Source organism: Alternaria infectoria (assembly GCF_024043175.1).
Source record: "Alternaria infectoria strain BMP 0036 chromosome Unknown scaffold_8, whole genome shotgun sequence".
NCBI lineage: Eukaryota > Fungi > Ascomycota > Dothideomycetes > Pleosporales > Pleosporaceae > Alternaria > Alternaria infectoria.
This window is the reverse complement of record NW_026250697.1, coordinates 647,628-668,201: the sequence shown is the minus strand read 5'-3', so window position 1 is coordinate 668,201 and position 20,574 is coordinate 647,628. Positions and strand designations below refer to the sequence as shown.

Here is a 20,574-nt window from a genome sequence, read left to right as displayed (position 1 = left end):
AAATGGCTGATACATAGCAAATATGGCAATGACCTAAGATTCTATACCAAGTACAACAATCTTTTCTCTGAATGTCATTGAAAATGAGCCCTTCAAAACCATTCCGTGGTACATGACGAAGCACTTACAAGAGAGAAAGTTCTCGGGGCGTCTGCAAAGAAGCGATATTGGTCTTGGATAAGATCCAGATCTTTGACAGTATCTAGAAGTTGCGGTTTCCCACTGTCACCGTGTTGATGAGATTAAAGTTGGATTCAAGCTCGACGACTTCGTTAGCGTCTTTGCATATTTCGACATCGAGGAATCACTCGATTGCAACATAAGATCATAGTATGCCATTTCATCAGCCGGGGAAAAGAACGACACAGTACAAGATCAGGTATGATACCACTATCTAGAGTGGACGAATCTGCGTTCCACGGACAAAACAAGGCCTTTGCGATAGTAGAGCTACTACCTGTTCGTCACCCTCACGAACACCTGGTCTTGGAGCGAATGTGCCGCTGGGGGCAACGGCACTTACCACACGCGAGGTGTGCCATTCGGTGCTTTCCAAGCATGTCTAGACACAATCCAGTCTTCTCCGTTTGCACAAGATGGCTGAACCCCTCCACCTCCAGAATCATACACACGATACCCACAAGCAAAGTCACACTACGGTTAAACCCAACGGTCGGGATCCCGGATCACGCACCGAACTAGCGGTTAGTGTAGCGCGGCGTGGGGTCCAAAAGCTGCGCCAGCACGCGCCTCTGAAGCTTTCCTGCTTGGAAGAAAATCCAGCTGAGCCGTGCGGCGTGCTAACCCCTGCTGGCGTGCCCTGGCCGCGAAGAATGCCGCAACGGGTATGATGCTGCGAGCCAGGTGCACATGTGGGTTTTGACGAGCAGGCTAGACTCGAGTGGATAATGCCTGCGCACTCGATGGGGAACTGCACTGGGTACAGGGGTAAGCGGAGCCCGCGTGTCGTGAGTTCCGATCCTGAAGCGCATGCTTGTTGCCGCCTTGGATCGTCTTTGTCGGGATGGACAGGACTGGGCTGGGACCGGAGTTAGGTTTGTGTGAGCGAGATTGAAGTGGTCGGGATTTTTCTCGGGCACAGGCGGAGGGAGCGTTGTCGGGTCGCTTGTCGCGTATCGCTTGGACTTGCTTGCGCAGGAGGAATTTAGCTTTGCTTTGTGCATGTGGGATACTTCTTACTGTGATTGCGTTGGTGCAGTGTGTGGATAGCAGAGACACACTTTGCTGTGTCCACTGTTCGGAGAACGGCGACTTGAGATACGGCGTAGTCAGGTAGTGGCTCTCGCATATTCGCATAACGTATATCTTCAACAACAGACGTACCTAGGTACCTCGCCGATACTCAGAGTTCGTCCAACATGACCATCTCCGACAACGAGTAGCCTTTTCGACGGCGGATCGGTCCCAAAATGGGAATCCGTCATCCAAGATCTACCACATCGACTCGAAAACACACTAGAACATCATGCACCTTCTTCGCTACACATGTAGTCTAACAAGGACCATAACTCTGTCGGACAGACAGCACCACTTGGGCATACCCAACTGCGACATCAACGCCAACACTATTCCCGGCGCCACACTATCAGGAACCACCTACCAGGCGGGCGTGCGATGAGCGCCGCTATCCTCGGCCACGCTCCGCTATGGTGTAGAGCTAATATACGACTGAGCCACTGACCTTCGCTTCTTCGGATCACGACCGTGTGGCTCAAACTCGCCCGCACTCGCCCGCTAGACGCGTAGCTTGAACTACGACGCCAGATTTAAGTTTCACTTCGATATACTATATCTTCTAGCGAGCGTCGCAGGGATTGGTACACTGGTTCTGTAGAACAGCATTTAGGAAGCATATAGGCCCGATGCAGAAAGCCATGCGTGATGAATCGCGAAATCGACATTGCAGTAGTGTGAACAGACGCGAACGATGGCCTTTAGGTTGTATGCTTGATCTGTGCTAACATGACGAGCGCAGTGTTGAAAGGAGGGGTTGGAACGCAGGTCTGTGATAAGGTTCAAGGGAGTAGTTGGCGAGTTTGCAAAAGATTGACGATCGGGTTCGCAATCGCTATATTCATGCCCTCATGATAGTAGATTCCATTTCACATGCATCCTCGCATGTCTAGTTCAGCTCGTTAAACTCCCTATCTTCAGTCCGTGGTGAGCCAGACGAAGCAGGCCAACGGAATGTAACTGCGGGGTGTGCAGTTACAATTGCATGTGAACGGAGCTAACAATTTCCTGCATGCAATGGTATGTCTGTCACATGGAGTCTCCCAGGACCATCGACAGAAACCACTTCAAGGAATTAGGCCTCGAACTGGCACCCTTCTCCTACATGGACCATGTATGAGTACTGGTCCTGATACGCGGCCCAGCATCCGCCTGGTCAACAGCTGCTTCGCCTGAGTGATTGCTACCTCGCTGGCTCCTTGTATCTTTAGATATGCCTCGACGACCTGTTCGCTCCTTCCTTGGATGGCCGTGCTAGGGCGTGATAGCTGTTGCGCATGATAGGTATGTGTATATTCGGACAACCGACGCCTGCAAAGCGGCAGTCTGTTGTCGTCGTGGAGAACGAGGTTGTAGGTTTGTTATTCATCTGCATGACTTCAGGTCAAGTGCCTGACGGTCTGAACCGCCCATGACCTGGCCACGGCTCAGAAGGTACATCAGGCGCGTTGATGAATTCCCAAAATCCGTATATGAGGCATAGGAAGACAAAAACGACCAAAGCCTGCCCAAACCATTCTGGTAGTGCGCGATGGGTGGATTCGACTTCGCTGCTCGCTATCGAGGAATCATCGGTATACGGTCGGAACGTGCCATAACCCGGGGGTGCACCCGTTAGGCCAACGGCGTCGTCGTAGGAAGGTGGAGGCTCATCATATGGGGGATGTTCGGGAGGCGGCACATGGATGGGTGGATCGTGGTGAGGGTGGTGGTGGTGATGGAGATCAGATGCGAACGTGTCGGCTGGTGGGGCAGATGGCGCATCATGTGAGGCCTGCCACAGTCAGTCATGATAGGCAGAACATGACAATCACGCATGGCTTACCGATCCTGCGTCGTGCATATTGCGCTGGCCCCGGCGGTATCTAGGGCAACTGTAGAGGCTTCATGGTGTTGCAGTCGGGCACTTGGGGTCGCGTGCGGCGCGCGTCATCACGCCGGAGCGAGCATGTGAAACGGGCCGTCAGTGCTCCGTGTCGGAATGCCATGTCTCGTAAACGTAGGCAACAAATGAAGCGCCCAACACCACCACCACCTGGGCACCACCAAGAGCAGCATGTCCAGCGCGCTGTCATTGATACACGGACACAATATTCTCTGCCAGGCACAGCATGTCCGCTGATCCCACTGCTAACCCGCAGGTCTTCTCCCCAACGGCTTCTGGCCGCTCCAGTCCCGTACCACGGTCCGCGCGCACTGCTGTACAAGAGCGTATGTTGTCGCATTGTGCACGCAATTCCAGGTTACTAACTCCGAGAGTAGCGCTGTATAAAAAAGATAAAAACTTCCGACGCTATGCTGCCGGTGTCGAACGCGCCCTCGCCCTCTGGGATACTGCACAGCAGGAATGGGCCGACTACATATCTTTCCTGGGCCGGCTGCTGAAGGTCAATCCCGCCATGCTACTGCGACTATGAGACAATGCGCTTATACAAGTTACCCTCCAGGCCCTGCAAGCGCACCCCCCAGAGATACCCGTCATACCACATAGCGATACTGTCGCACTGCGATTAGCGCAGTGCTTGAATCCAACATTGCCCTCGGGCGTTCACCAGAAAGCCCTCGACGTCTATGACTACATCTTCTCCACCATCGGTGTATGCCCGTCTCCCCCAAGTCAGCTTATGCCAAGCTGATCCATGTCCAGAAAGATGCCCTCGCTCGTGACCTCAACCTCTACTTCCCCGGCCTCGCCTCTGTGCTTTCCTTCGCCTCGCTCTCGGTCCGCCCACTCTACCTCTCCGTCTTCGAGAAGCATATACTAAAGCTCGACGGAGCTGCACTTCGCCCGGCCTTGAAGGCCATCATACTGTCAATCCTGCCTGGTCTGGAAGATGAGACAAGCGAGGATTTTGAGCGCATGGTCTCGGCAACAGAGAAGTTGCGGAGCGCAGTGCAGGACAACTCAGACGACATAGTCGAGGCCAAGACTGCGGGTGCTTCATCTCACTTTTGGCAGTGCTTCTTCCTAGCGACCATCACCAACCCATCCAGGAGGCAAGGTGCACTTGCTTTCCTCGTACGACGATTGCCTAAATTCGGACGGCCAGAGAGGCGCAGCTCTCCTCCAGATGTCTCCAGACCTTCTGACGCGCTGTCGGGCGAGGCCGAGGCAGCTACATCCCCCGAGCCAGGTCTCCTCATTCGCTGCTTTGAATCAGGCCTGTCGGACCCTCAGATACTCATCCAGCGAGGATTTCTCGATCTTTTGGTCAGTCATCTGCCTCTCGACTCACCCGTCTTGCAGGAGCGCGTTGGAAAGGGGGATTTGGAGCGACTAGTAGCTGCAGCCGCAGGCGTTGTGTCGCGAAGAGACATGAGCTTGAATCGCCGGCTCTGGGCATGGTTCCTAGGTCCAGAGCCCACTGCGTCTGAAGTAAACGACAGCACCACATCCCCAACAGCAGACAGACACAACGTGTCTGCAGATCCGTCGGCACATCAAGCTGCTTTCTTTTCGCGGTACGGTCTTGAAGCGCTTACCAACAGCGTCCTCAAGATGATCAACCGTCGTAGCACATTACCTTCCGAGCGAGCACGTCCTTTCAGAGTCTGTCTATCTCTCATGGACCGTTGGGAAGTAGGTGGTTTGATTGTACCCGAGATATTCCTGCCAGCGTTACAGAGCGTATATGCGTACAGCGAAACTGCATCCAAGGAACAAGTCGACGAAGTCATGAGAAGTGCGAGTGCATTCTTCGATGGCGTCGATAGCGGCCTCATCTGGGGCAAGCTCATTCATCTCATAACGTCTTCCCTGCAGACGGATGATGACGAAGCACTACAAAAGATGAAGCTGGCCAAGTTTGTTCTGGCCCGATTCAATCTCAAAGAGGAAGACATGCTATTGCATCACATGCCTCTAATGGTACTATCGACACTTGTTGCTTTGAATGAGTCCTCTGGCAAGACCGACAGCTCATCAAAAGACGCACAAGTTGTGAGCCTTGCCCTCGAGATCACAGACTCGCTTGTTCAGATAGTCCCAGATCGGTCATTTCAACGTGATCAAGCAACGGAGCAGCAGCTATTGGCAACTCTCAAAACACCGCGAGCCACAGTGTCCAGGAAGATACGTGCATTCTATGAAGAATCTCAAGGAAGCTTGGATGCAGCTGACCCGCCTTTCGATCCGCCACTGCTTGGTCAGATTGCGCTTCGTGAGGCCTCTTGCATGTTCACCGCATCTATGCAGTCAAACGGTTCCGGTATCACTGCCGAGATGCCTTCCAAAATTCTATCCAATTTGGTCTTCAAAACACAGTGTCTTAAGGCCGTTGAAGACATTGACCTAGTCACTATGCTTGCAAATGTCCTTCAGACATCGGACAAGACCGACACAGATCCTTCATTTCCGCACCTGGGCGCTGTAACAGCCGTCTTACTCGCACTCCAGACCGCACTCCCATCAAGACCTCACATCGCCTCAAGCCAATTACCTGAGCTCATCCACCCCTTGGTTCGATACTTCTGGCGGTACCTTTCGCCAACATCACCCAAATACCATGTCGAAACAGCGCGTTCCTTGTTACAATTACATGCCATTGCACCTGCCAGTCGGATGGTCGAAAGTGCCATCGCTTCGATCATCGTAGAGCAGACCGGCCAAGATTCCGTTTCGAGGAGCTCATCAGATTGTGCCCGACGTTTTGCGACACTGTGGACGCACGTTATGCACGAACTGAATCTGCAGTCAGAAAAGCGTGTTAACATTACTCGCCGACCAAGTGGTAACATTCTACAAGCCTCGTCAACAGCAAGCGACTTCCACTCTGTCTTGACAAGGCCGCTGCTCTTGCTCCTTGACACTCTCGCAGAAGAAGGGTCGGAAACCTCTACGTTCTTGCAAAATTGGCTACCAGATACGCCAAGCTTGAACAGAGTCTTTGAGATCCTTGCAATTCACATCCAATCACTCAACTGTTTGGCAGCTTTAAGCAATTTGGCACCTAATACGACATCCCAGGGACCACCAGCACGTTCCAGAAGAGACGACACAAAGGAATGCCTGTACTACCTCAGGCATGTCTTTAATGTCATCAAGCGGCCATCACATTTCACGTGGGTAACTCTTGCTGAGGTCACTCTGTCCTGGCCAGAACCCTCCTCACCGCGTATCTCCATCCAGGAGTGGCTCACACGTACATGTTTGACGACACTGTCGCTTCAAATCGGCTCATCAGATACAGTTATAGGGCCTCACATACATGAGCTACACCGGTTGTCGGTCTCTATGATATCGCAAATCTATCGAAGTCCATTTGCTGCACCACTTCGAGAGTTGGAACTTGAAGTACCTCTAATGGCAAGGTTAAGATCAGCGAGTCCGCCTTTGCAGAGTCTCTTATTAAGTGCAGAGTTAGCGGCACTGAAACTCCGCCTTACTCGTCCACCAGAACCAACAGCAGAGCCAAAATCTTCGAATCATCCTGCCAATCGGTCGCGCCTTTCACTAGCGATCAACAGAGACTCGGAAGATCAGACACCTGCGCCGATTCCTCCACCTCCACAATTTGTTGAGTGCTTGAAGTTCGGATTCTCCTCCTCTGCCAGTCGCCTAGTCCTTGACGACTGGATTCAGTTCCTTGTTGAAGTCCTACCAATGTTTCCTGATACGATATTCCAAAACCTCCTGCCACTTGTAGAGTGTCTTTGCAAGCAGATCAATCTTACGTTCGAGCAGCTCAAGGTTACGTTCGCAAAGACACAACCCGCACCTACTGTCTCTCCCGAGTCGACTCTGATCTCGCTCATGAACGGATTAGAGCAGATCTTGGCCAAGGCGCACGAGCGTTTGACTACGCAGGAGACGAAAGTGTCTGCCAACAAGTCTCCAGAACAACCCCAGGGTTTCTTCAGCAATGTCGTATCTGGGCTGATTTCCTCTGATGCGAACCAGGCTCGCACTCCGACCGCAAATAGTAGACTCACGGTTTTGCTTTGCTTCCAAGACACTGTTCGCATATGCTTCGCGATATGGTCTTGGGGTGGCTATGGGAATATGCTCGAACTACAAGATCACACGTCAGCGTCATCATTCGCTTACACCTCTTTACGCATGCGCAATCGGGCCCGCCGCACGTTGGAGCATCTCTTCGCTGCGGAAGCTTTGGAGTGTTTGGAGACGTTAGTAGTTCTATGGGCGCATGCGGAAGTTGACGATGTGCGAGGAGCAGCAATTACAGGGCTTCTAAATGTCCTTAATGGCTCGAAGCCAAAGCATACCATCCCAGCGATATTCAACGCTGTATACAGCCGGACGGATCCTGGGGCGTTGGACACTAACCGACTATCAACGTTGACATCTGATCTTACTGACGCTGAACTGGTCGCCTTCCTCGTCGAGTATACGAACTCTCTGGAAGATGACGCCATGGACGAAATCTGGCAGGACTGTACTTTGTTCCTGCGAGATGTGCTCGCAAATCCTCTTCCTCATCGACAGATATTGCCTACATTGCTGGAGTTTACCGCCGTCATAGGGCAGAAGGTTGATAATACCAACTTTGGGGAGCAACGGAAGATGAGAAGGGAGCTTGCTGTGAGTGGCAATGCTTGTTCAACTGAATTGTACTAACTATGAACAGGATATCTTTGCCAGGATCTTGACTGCCATTTTCACAACACGTTCGATGGGCTATCTGCAAGACACGAACCAAGCGGTAAACGAAAAGCCGGCTGCTGTGACAAATGGCAATCGCGCACAGAAGCGAGCAACCGATGTCGTTTCCATTCTGACTACCATCGTACCGAAACTATCGATCATCCTCGTCGAGAATGACCGTGTTGCGAAGGTCGTCTCAGACATATCAGCATCCGTCATCGGACCAACCTTCCGCGCCAAAGCATTCCCTGAAAACGTATCGAGAAATACGTTGGATCTACTCCAAGGCCTGACCAAGATCTCGCCAGGCAACAAACTTCTCAAGAAAGACATCTTTGATGCTTTCAATGACCCCAAATTCTTCAACACACCGCTTCAACTGTTAAGAGAAGCTTGGCTGCCTATACTTGCGCAATGGACGCAATCAGACAAGGAGCGACTGCCTGAGCTACTTGCACGACTGTCTGCGCCAACAACGGCTGGCATCATGTTTGGAGTTGGTGCAACATCTGCGCGGCAGGAAGCCGACCGTAAAACCCAGCTTACTTTACGTCGCATTGCCCTCCTCATCCTTGCGAGTCCCGAAGATGCTTTCACACCAAACATACCACAAGTTCTGGAGAAGGTCGTCGAATTGCTCACCGCCACGCCAGCGTCGTCTCCGTCTTCAGTCACCCGCACAGACGTCATCGTACTACTGCGTGCCATCATCTTGAAGACGTCGCCCGTCCACCTGGCGTCGCTTTGGCCCGTCGTCAATGGCGAGTTAACATCCGGTCTCTCTGCACTCCTACCAGACGCTCCAAACAAGGAGCACTACAACAACGCCGGCATCATTCAGACGTGCAAGCTGTTAGACGAACTCGTCGTACTAGACCCTGACGACTTCCAGCTCATGGAGTGGCTCTTCATCTCCGACACCATCGACGCAGTATACAAGCCGGATACCCCACCAACACTCATGTCTCTTACCGATGAGATCAACGAGGTCCTCACAAGGTCCTCGATAGCACCTCCGGCTCCTGTAACTGCACTGAATGGATCGGATACGGATGAGCCCAGGAGGACGTTATTCTTAGACCCACTTATCGAGGCTCTTGAAAAGGAAGAAGGTGCTGCGGTGTTGGAGATGACCAGGGGAGAGCTGGTGAATCGGTTGGTGAGGCCGTTCTTGGGCAATCTGGCAATGAACGCATTCGAGGCTAGGTATGGGGGTGGAGAAGCGGACTGGCAGGGTATTTGGGAGAGTGTGGTCAGGGACGCGGGGGCTTGAGCTCGATCAAGCTTGCTTTGCATTCATGGCATGTAGTAGTATCGTAAATTATACAGCTGAAACCACCATGCATTCATAACCCAAGGTTTTCGAGCGATCACACTTCGATGTCCTCGGTCCACCCAAGTGTCCTGATATCCTTCTGCAGGAGTATGACAGAAATACGTACATCTATGTCCTGAGGCTTTGTGAAACCACTGCAACGTCGACGGGCTGTTGGCGCAACGCAGTCGTAAGAAGTATGCGCCTCTTGGTATGCGGGTCGTGGTCTTATTATCCTACTCTCGGGCTCGACTTCAGCTCTTTGGCTACATCGCCCAGTGTAGCCGAGTACAAGATAGCCAGATGATTGCTGGCATCAAGCTCGCCATGGAACCAAGAAGATGCCAGATGACTCCAGCTTGTTATCCCTTCCGCAACCCCATTATCCGGCATGGTACCAGCCAGCCTTATGGACACGGTACGCGGCGCAGTTAGAGTGAGATCCGATTGTCCATGAGTCCCGTTCAGTTTCACTCCGACTCTTCCGAATCTTCCTCGCGCATGATAGCTTCGCACTGCTCTCTAAGCTCCTGTACGCCAGCAACGCCCTTCCATTTATCCAAAATCCTCCTAACCTCTTCCCACTCCTTCTCCGCCTTCTCGTCTTGATCCTGGTCTACCATATCCTGCAGCCGCCGTGGTGTATCCAGAACCCATCTCACAGTATCCTGCTGTCTCCGCTTCTTGTCTACGTCTGACTTATCTTTGTCGTCCTGCTCGACCCGTATGCTTATGCCCAGTCCCTGTTCTTTGGACTGGTGGCTGTCCTGTAACGAGGATGATAAGGATGCGGCTGTCTCGGCGATGTGGGAGATGGCAGGGCCGAGGGTGTGGGTTGTGGGTGCGAGAGGGTCCATGTTTCCGCGCATGCGTCGAATGGTGCTTGTTGCGGAGAGGAGTTTGGAGTAGTTGTCGTAGACGAGGGACTTGCGGTCGCTGTCTAGATTTCTGATCTCTGTTTCTATGTCAGCACTCCAGATGTCCGCATATATGCGTCGAGTGACCGCTTACGAGACACCAAATCTGCTTCGACCTTCAATACGCCTTTCAGTCCCTCTTTGGCAAGCAATGCCTCTACAAAGGCTTCTGCATTGAAATCAGCAGCATCGAGCTCTGTGAGCGTCTCGTCTTCTTCTGGCCCTAGTTGTGTTCTCGAAGACTCCTCGGATATTCTGGCGTCTGGTGTTGCATCGCGGGGCGCGTTCTTGAGGCCGTAGAATTCACGAAGGGCGGCGCGGTTTCGGCGTGCGGCTGGGGGTGGGCGATGCGACGAGCTGCTGTCGATTGAGGTGCGGGTCAAGGAGGGGCTGCGGACCGAGGAACTGGCGCGTGGAGAGGCTATCGTCGACATGGCGTGGTATTGTTTGCTATTCTGTTGTCTGCTATGTTGTGAGGTTTGGTGGTTGGATTGCTGGAGCTTGAGCTTCATGTGAAGGGCCGAGGCCACCGTTGGGGAAAGAGCGCCCCACGTCATTCGGCGCGTCGCGTCTCCCACATCGCTCCGCCGTATTCGCGAACAAGCAAAACCGCGCATCCTCAAGAAGGGTGCAAGTGATGACCGACATGGCAGCTAATCTCGCAGCCGAGCTAACACAGCACCTACATGCCCGCCATCTCTACCCTACCGCCGCCTGGCTGCAGGGCTTCCTCTCCACAACCCGGCCCAACACGCCGTTGCCCGCCGTCAAGCAGACAGCCCACTTCCGCCTACTAGCTACCGACATAACCGCGTCGCTCAGCCAGCCTGCAGGCTCCGTATTTCCCGACGATGTGCTAAAGGGTACCACAAAATCCCGCACCATCCCTGGTCCAGTCGTCTGCCAGGTGCTCGACGTCGAAGATATAGGCCACTCGCGCTGGTCGCAGGTCGAATCTATCGAAGCGCAGGAGCGGGGCGAGATGACAAAAGGAAGGGAGATTGTGCGCGTTGTAGAGCAGGAGAATGAGGGCACTGCTGAAGCTGCGGCTCCTGTGCTGAGCAAAGGGCCATTCAAGCTGCTACTGCAAGATGCCAAAGGCCTCAAGATCTACGCCATGGAGCTAAGAGGCATAGATGGGCTCAATACCAACATGGCCATGGGCGTCAAACTCCTCCTGAAGAACTTTGACGTGAGGAGAGGCGTCGTCATGCTTGAGCCCGGCAATGTGCAAGTGCTAGGTGGAAAATTGGAGGCACTAGACAAGGCTTGGAAAGAGGGAAGAAAGGAAAGGCTCATGGCAGCTGCCAGGGTGACGGGATAGGCTGAGGGTGCTGGTGTTGTATGTGTTGAACCACTACATAATTTTAACAAAGTATCTATGGGTTGTCGTTTTCCATCTCTTCTTAGATAGAGGCCTGCCGTATGGCAGCGAACGATCAAAACCGAGGCACTTTGTTATGTATCCTTCATGCTCTAATGAAAATAACACCAATTGCTACGTATCTGTTTAGAAGTAGTCTTGTTGATATCAAAGCGTTGGTCTCGATCTTACTAAGCGCTGTCATGCACTGCTCATGCGAATGTCGCGTCATAGAGAGATGTTGAGAAAGACGCGAACATCGGTCATCAGTAGTGGCGGCATCGCTGCTTACTGATGCATGAAGCTACTCGGCTATTTGCTTAAAATCATGACGGGAATATGAAAAGACATCGTGCAAAGCTAGACATGATGTTCCCGGAATTGGCTCGGACTTGGGAGGCAGGCGCTGATACATGCGAGCCAGCGCGGTCGTCGTTTAGTGAGTGCTTTTCCGAAGTCTTGCGGACCGGATTTCTGCTAGGGGAGAGGATGGTGAAGTCGATATTCCCGCAAGTGTAATGGTATATGCCGCAATTGAGTCTAAATGAATATGCCTCATTCGAAGGTATACCCAAAGCGGTAACGTTGTAGCGAAGACCCGCGTCGACGTTAAGCTAAACATTGTGGAGGACAAAGCGTGGCTGAGCAAGCTTGGGTCTGCGTGAGGCGTACACGTTTGCAACGCGTCGCGAAGTGAGCTACTTACGCGGGGTTATAGTGATTGTAGACGTGTGGTGGCTGAGGCTGTTGATAGCGCACGCTGGGCTTAGTACGTAGTCGACTCATACTCTCTCAGTCGACGCGGAGTCGCATCGCAGCATTGCGTTGCCATGACACCGCAGCATGCATATATGCCACCGCCAGATTCGCGGCGTTGGCGGTCTCCTGATCAGCCTCGTACAGCTCAGCGGTGAAGTCGACCCGACGGAAACGTGTCGAACCGAGTCGTACCTTGATTGGGCCAATGTAAATCGGACGACTCAAGGGCAGCAAAGGGCTGTGCGTATGTAGATGAAGGTAGACGGTAAACGCAATTCGGTATGCGTAGCGACGGCTGAAAGCGCCACGAGATGCACTTTCCTCTTTCGGGATCGTTCGTCCTGGAAGCACGCCCTCACCGGAGCCGGAGTAGTGGAAAAGGGCGGAGCGGAGACGGATGCTATGAACGCACTGTTCACCGTTTTTTGTTTGTGCCTGACAATAAACGCACAGATGCCATAAACTCAATACCTTGGACAGTCGGGCTGTAGGAGCGCAAAAGTAATCAAACTGTTCAGCCATCAGGCATGACGACGGTGCAAAGTTGCTGGTCGCAGATTGACTGCCTCGGAGCACGCAATAGCGACGCTCCAGAGAAGCGCATGATCGTGTCATCAAATTATACTGGTTCATGCAGGGTCGTTAGCGGGTTTGTCAGAGAGTATTTTTCAGCATCTCTGACAAAGCCAGCTTGATCTACCAATGGCGCAATTGATGCCCAGGTGTGATTGGTACCCTGGGTCATTTCACGATGGTTTGCTTGGGCGCGGGGGTCAGACTGAGCGACAGGTCCGCGTGGCCCGCCCAGTCAGACATCCACGGGTCGCTTGTGACGACGCGGACGAAAGCTGTGAGGGAGCGAAAAGCCGATGTGCTAGGCAGCCGGAAAACCAAGGTCCCAAGGCGTCGGCCGAAGCGACGACTCTATACGACGGTACGAAGGGTGCCGGACGTCAGCCTGTGGCTGAACTGCTGTCGTGAGCCAAACCAACCTCGCGCAATGGAGGGATTGGTGACCCCTTAGGCGAGACGGTGGACACGTTTGACAGGCACAGATTCAGGGCTGACCGCTCTGCCTGTACAGAGGTCCGTGGCTTAGCCCTGACGACAGCGCATCCTGGAACCGCAGGCAGCCAGGCAGCGCAGGTTCGCCCAAGCACCCTCTAGCTCGAACAACGCACCGCGAGGATATTAGCAGGGGAAACGCGAAAAGCGAAGAGCCCAAAAAGAAAAAACCCTGACGGCGCGATGTGGGCGGACGATGAGTGATGCAATGCATCGTGGGTTAGTAAACGCCGACAAGAGCGAGACCCCGATTACCCAGCGCCGTGGCATGTGAGCATGGGCAGACTGTATATCCGCGCAACGTCCGGCGTCCGCTTCGTAACGCCCGTATGTGCATGCGGGCGAAAGTCTCTACGACCGACCGGGCTGTATCGTAAGCCGCGCTAGCACCCCTGCAGTCGTGCCCAGGTGTGAATCATAGTGTGTTAGCTCACCGCATCCGTCCTTGCTCGGCCAAGAGCGGTGGAAACATGCCAATAATTCCGAGCACCCGTTATCCATCCTCCATGCGCCAGCGAAACATAAGAAACACGCCTGTCCTCGCTTCAGATTCCATCATCATCAGCTCACACACCAGTCCACCACTCCTCGGCGAATTATAACATCACTCGACAATCAGAGTCGATCAACATTACATCACACATCTCGGAATCTAACTACGCTCGGATCACCTTCCCTCGATTGGCTGCTGCTTTAAGGTTTGTACCCTCGTTCTCGACAGTCATAAAACCAACCTGACTCACAATTTTTAGGCTCTCATATACTACTGCCTTATACACACCAAACATGCCTTCTTCATCACACCTCCGCATTCAAACTTCCTTCGAGCCCTTTACGGCTGAGACTACCCGCTCCCACTTCATCTCATCACCACCGCAAAAGAAGCAGAAGATGTCTCTCACCCAAACCTACTACATTGCTGCCTCTGCCCGCTCCAAGCTCGGCAAGGAGGCATGCAGGGCCGACCACAACCTCCGCCTTCTCGTTGGACACGCAAACCTCCTCGACAGCCTCATGGTCGAACTCCAAGATGCCGAACGCCAGCAAGAACAATGGTTCAACCAGACCATGGCCAAGGCCTCCAAGACTGAAGAGTCCCGACACATCCAATGGGCCGACAGCATCGCTGAGGAGGAAGAGGACGACGACTCCGAATCAGACTCCGAGTCCGAGAACGAGGACGACTTCGACATGATCGCACTCCCTCGCCGCATCGCTCAATCACCGGTTCAGATCAGCACAATGGAGGTGGACGAGGATGAGGACGACGAGGAGGAGTTCTACGACGACATGGAGGACGACTCAGAACTGGCTCTTACCCGGGTACCATCGCAATTACAATCACCACCCGAGCTCACCTACGAGGAAGAGTCCGACGACGAGTCTCCACCCACATCGCCCCCGCAAGCGTCCTTCAACTTCACCGAGAAAGAAGCTATGCTCACAACAACCTTCTACGACGCCAAACCACAATCACAAAATATCGAAGACCATCCGCTATTCATGGATACCACCGCTCCGCTCATCTCAAGTTATTAGGCCAGCACACCACCATGTTCCGACCTTTTGATTTTTGATCCAGCGTTTTCAGCGAGCGAGTCCTTTACAGCATAGCGTAGCATTTTCGAGCATTATATCCTCTGTTTTCTTTTATTGGCATATACCGCAGGGCGGTCGGGATCTTCACGCAGGATCTCACGAACAACTCTACTCAGAAATTATTGGATGGATACGGGATAGGAGGATTTGGGATATTGGTCTCGAGCGGTTCGACGTCTCCCGAAGGCAGTGGTCGAGACTCCCGCCATAGCTAGAAATTTCAATGATGATCATTACACCCACAAAAACAATCTCCACGCTTTTCTCAGGTGATGCGCTGCTATCGCTACAGGCTGCATGCTAATCGACCCTTAGCAGGTCACAGGTACACTCCCCATGCATGACTGATGAACTGTCAACAGCACACGACACAGCAACAGACCCCACGCATTACAGTTTCCTGTCAACATGCCCAGTCACACATTTGGTGCTGGGAAATTCCTAGGGTTGACCGACTTTTGGCCAGTGCGTCAGACCCTGGCCCCTCGCATGCATCCCGCATAGGGCGGGCACTTCGCATCGCGGACGCGGCTGCTTTTCGCCGAGCGCGCCTTGCATGGCTGAGCGATCTGTCGTCGCAACGCTTGCCTGGTGAAAGTGCACTTCCGGTCAATCACCTTCGTGTCCCCGCATACACAGAGCAGGCGTTGCGAGCTTGATTGCGTACACCGATCGCACCGCCCCACGCACCGCCGAGTGACCATCTGCGTCTGCCTGGGAAGATCTGGTGTGTATGCAAGGCATGCAGCCGCAAGCAGCCGGGTCAACTCGGCGTTTGGTTCTGCCCACGTCCGAAAAATGTGCGCAGGCAGACAGGCTGCTCGGGGTTTGAATGTATCCGATCGGACACGACAGGAGCTCGCGTACGACGGTCACGTTTGGTTCCGCTCGGGCGAAACGCGGACACATGAGCCAGACTCGAGCGGATCAGCTGGAAGCAGACTATCCGTCGCATGCAGACATGCATCCTCTATTCGCACTCGCATCTTGATGCACTTGACAGCTGTAGGATGAGCGGTCTATGGCAATCTGTTGCGAAACCCACTCGTCGAGGGCTTCTGGACCGCGAAAGCTTTGATCTGAGCAAGGTCTCCCGTCTCCACACTGTCAGAAGTTGAAGACGGAAGTTACAGCGTCGATCTCTCCTTTTCCCCACGCTCCACTGCTGTCGCGGCGATACCGGCACTGACCCTCCACGATGCTCGTCTCGAAACGCTACCATGGCACGAGAGATGATCAAATCTCATATCAGACTCGGTACCAAACATCGAGTCAAAACATGTCCATGCCCGCAATCTCGAGGTTTCAACATCTCGTTTCGACATGGCGGTGGACGAAACGATTCATACAGCTAATCTTCTCATAGCCATCGTCGATTTTGCTTTTACTAGAGACGGACTGCCTCAGTCACACCCGCTAGCTGATGCTGCGCTGTGGTTCGCGAGGCCTAGTGAAACAGGTACGAATCTAGCTTGCGCGTAGCCCGCTCTACGCAATCCGCTTGAATGAAGCGAAACCCTGTTTCCAAGTTGCGGAGGTTTCTTGCGATAACGTGTCATCTCCAACATTGCTGAGCTGGCATGCCAACTCAACTCCTTGGATGTTTCTGGGCCGCGTCGTGCCTAGCAACGCCTCACGTCCCAAACATGCTGCCCTGTTCCTGAACGTCCTCCCATCCAGGGAAGTCGGGGCTCAAACAGGGAAATGGGGCGCGCCTTAGGCAGCCACGATCTGACGATCTGATCATCCACGCCAACATCGTCCGCGGTCACGCCGTGGTGGCTGCGCAACCAAGTAACACAATATTGTCACTGAAACCTACCTTGGTAGCTATCATCAACAGTGTCGCTGATGTCATGCGCACGACCTGGACCCCATACAACTTGGACCCTATGCTGTGTGCATCTCACTCAGCACGATATGCTGGTCATCGTTTGACAATGGTGACAGAACGGTGAGTGAGTGAGGCTTTAGATGATCGTCAATAGTTCACCAATAAGAGTGAACCATGCTGCGATGTTGATCATCCGGGGCGGAGCGGACGTATGTAGAAAGCCGGCGATAAGATAAGATAGATTGAGCCACATCATCAGCCACGTGCATGATTTCGCGAGCGGTCATGGCCTCCGTATTTCCCCTTCTCTCGCAGGTTTGCGATAACCGTTGCTTTTCTTCCGAGGTTGCTTGCATCATCACTCCCTGATCGAGTTCTGGACTCATCCGCTTCGATAAGCTGGTTCATATGATGACGCTGTCAACGGTCAGGGCGGAACCAGGGTCTATGACATAGTCATGTCGAGCCGGACTCCTCGGACGCGCTCTCCTCGCGCGCCGGGGAGCGGAATCTTATCTTTCCATCTCGACGGATCGACGGCCATACCGGATACGGTGCGCAGCATGCCGATCAGTCTCGTCACGACAGCAACGGCTTCCGCGATTTGCCAAGCACTCCGTCGTACTTCGTATCTTTGTCCCAGATTGCAAATGCAAACCTCTCTCACACAGTTTCGAGATTTCGAAACAGAGTCTTCAACGGCCAAGTTGCCCGTCGGCTAACGCTTCCCTTCTCAGCGCACGCAACGTACCCAGAAGCGGACGTACGTCCGGATCCGCTCAAGAACCTCGCGCCGACCCGCACCGAGGCAGCACATGTTGTGCAGGAAGCTTCTAGCAGCTAGCACGGAACAAAAGAGCCCTGGAGTCGTTTGGGCAAACTCAACGGCCACAGGAAGAAAATTTGACGGAAAGAAAAGCCATGGCAGATGGTGACTACCATCCAGGTACATCCCAGCTCCCGAGGTCAACGCGTTCCCCTCATACCAGCACGTGTTCTGTGAGTTTGCCCATGGAGAATTTTCTGCCTAGTATGCCCGGTACACCAGCACCAGTGGACAAGGAAATTCTTACACAAATCTACGAAGATCCACGAAGGAAAACTTTTTTTCGTGTGTGCGAGTACCGAAACCTGCACTTAGCGTACTGTGTAGGTGTCACGCCATGGTCGGGGCTAGCACCTCGGGAGGCTGGTATCTGGATGTTAGCCTCGTCCGAGCCTCGGGTGGTGTACACCGCATCATCGTGACATTTCTGCGTTGGTGTTGAGGCGCGTGCATGCCGTGGTGTGGGTCGGTCTGCGGTAGCATGTGCCGCGGCAATGCAAAGGTAAGTAGGTAGTACGCGCACAATACGCTTGGGGAAATTTGGATACGCAGCCTGGTTTCCCGTTACTGCTGTAAAGCGGCGCGGGATTCAGGGTCTTGCAGAAGTTTCTTCTAGCAGCTTATTCATACTTTCGTATTCTTCTCGAATGGTCGGTAGTATGGTGTGGTACGCTTCGGCTTTACCGACATGAAGCCACTGTGGCGCCTTGATCAGGATAAGGCGTTGTTGAGGTCAAGCTCAGCTAGTCTTCACGGCAAACACCGTTTTCAGGGGACTATTTCGAGCTGAAGAGTGAAGATTAGCATTGCCTGCTTGGAGAATAGTCTTCCAACCTGCTTTTGAGTTCATTTCTAGCGGAATCGAACGTTTCAGGTACGCGCAGGTTCCGGGAACATATTTGATATGGTGGAAGTTATGAACCAACGCTGCCAATTTGATCACTATATCTTGTTTATCTGGCATAAAGTTGAAGACTGTGTTTCTTAACGAATACCTCTCTTTCTGACACAAGCTGCGTTAACCAGTCTGCTAATAGATCATGCGCATACTGTATGATGCCTATATATATACTTTTATAAAGGCTAGCAGTGGCTCATGAACAGTCTGATTTAGGTTATCTGGAAATCGGTATGCACTGAAGACGATGTCTTGGGCAAGACCGACGTTGTCATTTGTACAGCGTGCCTTCTCACCACACCTGTGCACCTACCGGATAGAATAACGATGGTAGGATTTGATGCTAGTGTACAATGATTTCGTGACAGCACACATATTCGAAATTGTATTCTCGAGATATTGGTCAGACGATGGGCTTGCACTTTTAGTATGCTAATTTACAGCGACGTACATTGGGCAGAGAATAATGGTCTTGGCCTAGAACACTCGCACATCAGGACATGCGTATGCGATGACATGTGAAACACAAACTCCGCAATTGTTGTCACGAAGCGAAGTGATTGTGATCAGATATGTGGCTCAGGTGGCGCGTCAAGCATTTTCAAAGAAGCCGCAGCATGGCTTCGCAATATCATCTCTGAAACAGTATTTTATTGCAACTGATAAGAAACTAGCTACGACACGAAGAAACAGTACAATGATATCTCCGGCTCCAGCTTGTCAGAGGAAAAGAAGGTAACAAGCTTGCCCCTATACCCCATTTCGAGCGCGTGGAATAACAACGTGGGTGAGCTATGTAGGTCTTGGATGCTAAACTCAAGACACTAAAATGGTATACAAGTCTTCTTCCGTCGAAGTAAATACAATCGATGCATCAATCAATCACGCCCACTTATCCCATGGTGCCGGTTCCCGTCTATTCATGAGTCTCCGAAATTCGTAGTCTATCCTGGCCTGAGTCATCCCCGGTGGTTCAGGGCGATCGTCGTATAAATCGCTCTCAGACATATCGTCCCATGTACGAAGGCATCTTTCGCATCCGCATTCGCTGCCGTTGCTGTAGTTTCTGCAATACAGGTCGTCGCTTTCATGACTCCATTCTTCTTCGCTGCCGGTGTGTTCTTCGTCTTCTTCTTCGTTGTCTTCTTCATCTTCTTCAGAGTCTGATTCTTCAGTAGCGTCGCTTCCCGAGTCATGTTCATCGGTGTCCTCTTGTATACAGGACATCATTAGCCTTCCCGGTTTCATCAGCCTTCCCACCTGGCCCATGAGGAATGTAGTATTCCATTCCATCCTCGGATACCCATTACCCAGGAACCATATTTTCAGATCGCTCCCAGTGTACCTTAGGCTCACGATCACGGGGTCTAAGCTTGCATATTCTGGTCTCTCAAAGGGATGACTCGTAGCTATACCAGGTGAGGCGCTTTGCTTCATCCAGAATTGGTCCACCACCATTTGCTGCTTTGTGGTCTTCACACCCGGTGCTTTTTTCTGGAATACAAGCATTCGTCCATCCTCGGGATTAATCCAACAGTGGTCCGGGCCAATGTATTGCTCCCAATACTCGCGGCAGGCTACATGCCATCTCGTGTTGCCAAGGCTCCCAATGGGTATCTGCTCGCCGGCCTCCAGACGTGGGGTGACATCCTCCAGCCATCTGTCTACATTCGCTTCGCGTTGTATGTCTTCTTCCAGGATTTCCGCCTTGAAGGCATCGTGTGCTCTGTCGTCGTGGGGAAATGTACAGAGTTCCAAGTTTTGTTGATCGCGCACCCTGCCACTCGTATGTTTTGATGGATCCTTGATGGGGAGGTTGAAATCCTTGGGATGCAAAGTATTGGTACGCTGGTCAGTGGCTGCTGTTGTACCATGTTGGTCGTCGTGTGGCCGCTTTCTCTTCAAGCGCCCAGGGTCGTTCGCAGGCTTGCAGAAGGACGTTGTGTGAGGCTCTGTCATATCTGGAGAGCGGACAGAAGAGATGGTAGTTTGAGTGAATGAGTGTTTGATGATGGTCTGCGAGCCATAGATAGATTGTCTTGAAGCTTGGACGACGTTCCTGACCGCTAATTAGTCAGTACCGAACAGCCGATAATAGCAACCCTCGGAGCGTCAACACAGACAACCAACAGAATACATT

The 20,574-nt window shown here is 52.7% G+C and overlaps 5 protein-coding genes across 5 annotated transcripts; 3 read left to right on the top strand and 2 right to left on the bottom strand.

The window, feature by feature from the left end:
- Positions 1-3,365: 3,365 nt before the first annotated feature.
- J4E92_005653 (uncharacterized protein) lies at positions 3,366-9,131 on the top strand (the record flags this gene model as incomplete). Its single annotated transcript, XM_051497032.1, has 5 exons — positions 3,366-3,465; positions 3,517-3,641; positions 3,702-3,851; positions 3,902-7,795; positions 7,842-9,131. The coding sequence occupies 5 exons, from the start codon at positions 3,366-3,368 to the stop codon at positions 9,129-9,131; spliced, it is 5,559 nt and encodes a 1,852-aa protein (XP_051352692.1).
- A 512-nt stretch (positions 9,132-9,643) lies between these two features.
- J4E92_005652 (uncharacterized protein) lies at positions 9,644-10,524 on the bottom strand (the record flags this gene model as incomplete). The annotated part of the gene is made up of 2 exons (XM_051497031.1): positions 9,644-10,128; positions 10,185-10,524. The coding sequence occupies 2 exons, from the start codon at positions 10,522-10,524 to the stop codon at positions 9,644-9,646; spliced, it is 825 nt and encodes a 274-aa protein (XP_051352691.1).
- A 203-nt stretch (positions 10,525-10,727) lies between these two features.
- On the top strand, positions 10,728-11,414 carry J4E92_005651 (uncharacterized protein; the record flags this gene model as incomplete). Its single annotated transcript, XM_051497030.1, has 1 exon — positions 10,728-11,414. The coding sequence occupies one exon, from the start codon at positions 10,728-10,730 to the stop codon at positions 11,412-11,414; it is 687 nt and encodes a 228-aa protein (XP_051352690.1).
- A 2,649-nt stretch (positions 11,415-14,063) lies between these two features.
- On the top strand, positions 14,064-14,816 carry J4E92_005650 (uncharacterized protein; the record flags this gene model as incomplete). Its single annotated transcript, XM_051497029.1, has 1 exon — positions 14,064-14,816. The coding sequence occupies one exon, from the start codon at positions 14,064-14,066 to the stop codon at positions 14,814-14,816; it is 753 nt and encodes a 250-aa protein (XP_051352689.1).
- A 4,500-nt stretch (positions 14,817-19,316) lies between these two features.
- On the bottom strand, positions 19,317-20,393 carry J4E92_005649 (uncharacterized protein; the record flags this gene model as incomplete). Its single annotated transcript, XM_051497028.1, has 1 exon — positions 19,317-20,393. One exon carries the CDS (start codon positions 20,391-20,393, stop codon positions 19,317-19,319), a length of 1,077 nt encoding a protein of 358 aa, XP_051352688.1.
- Positions 20,394-20,574: the final 181 nt, after the last annotated feature.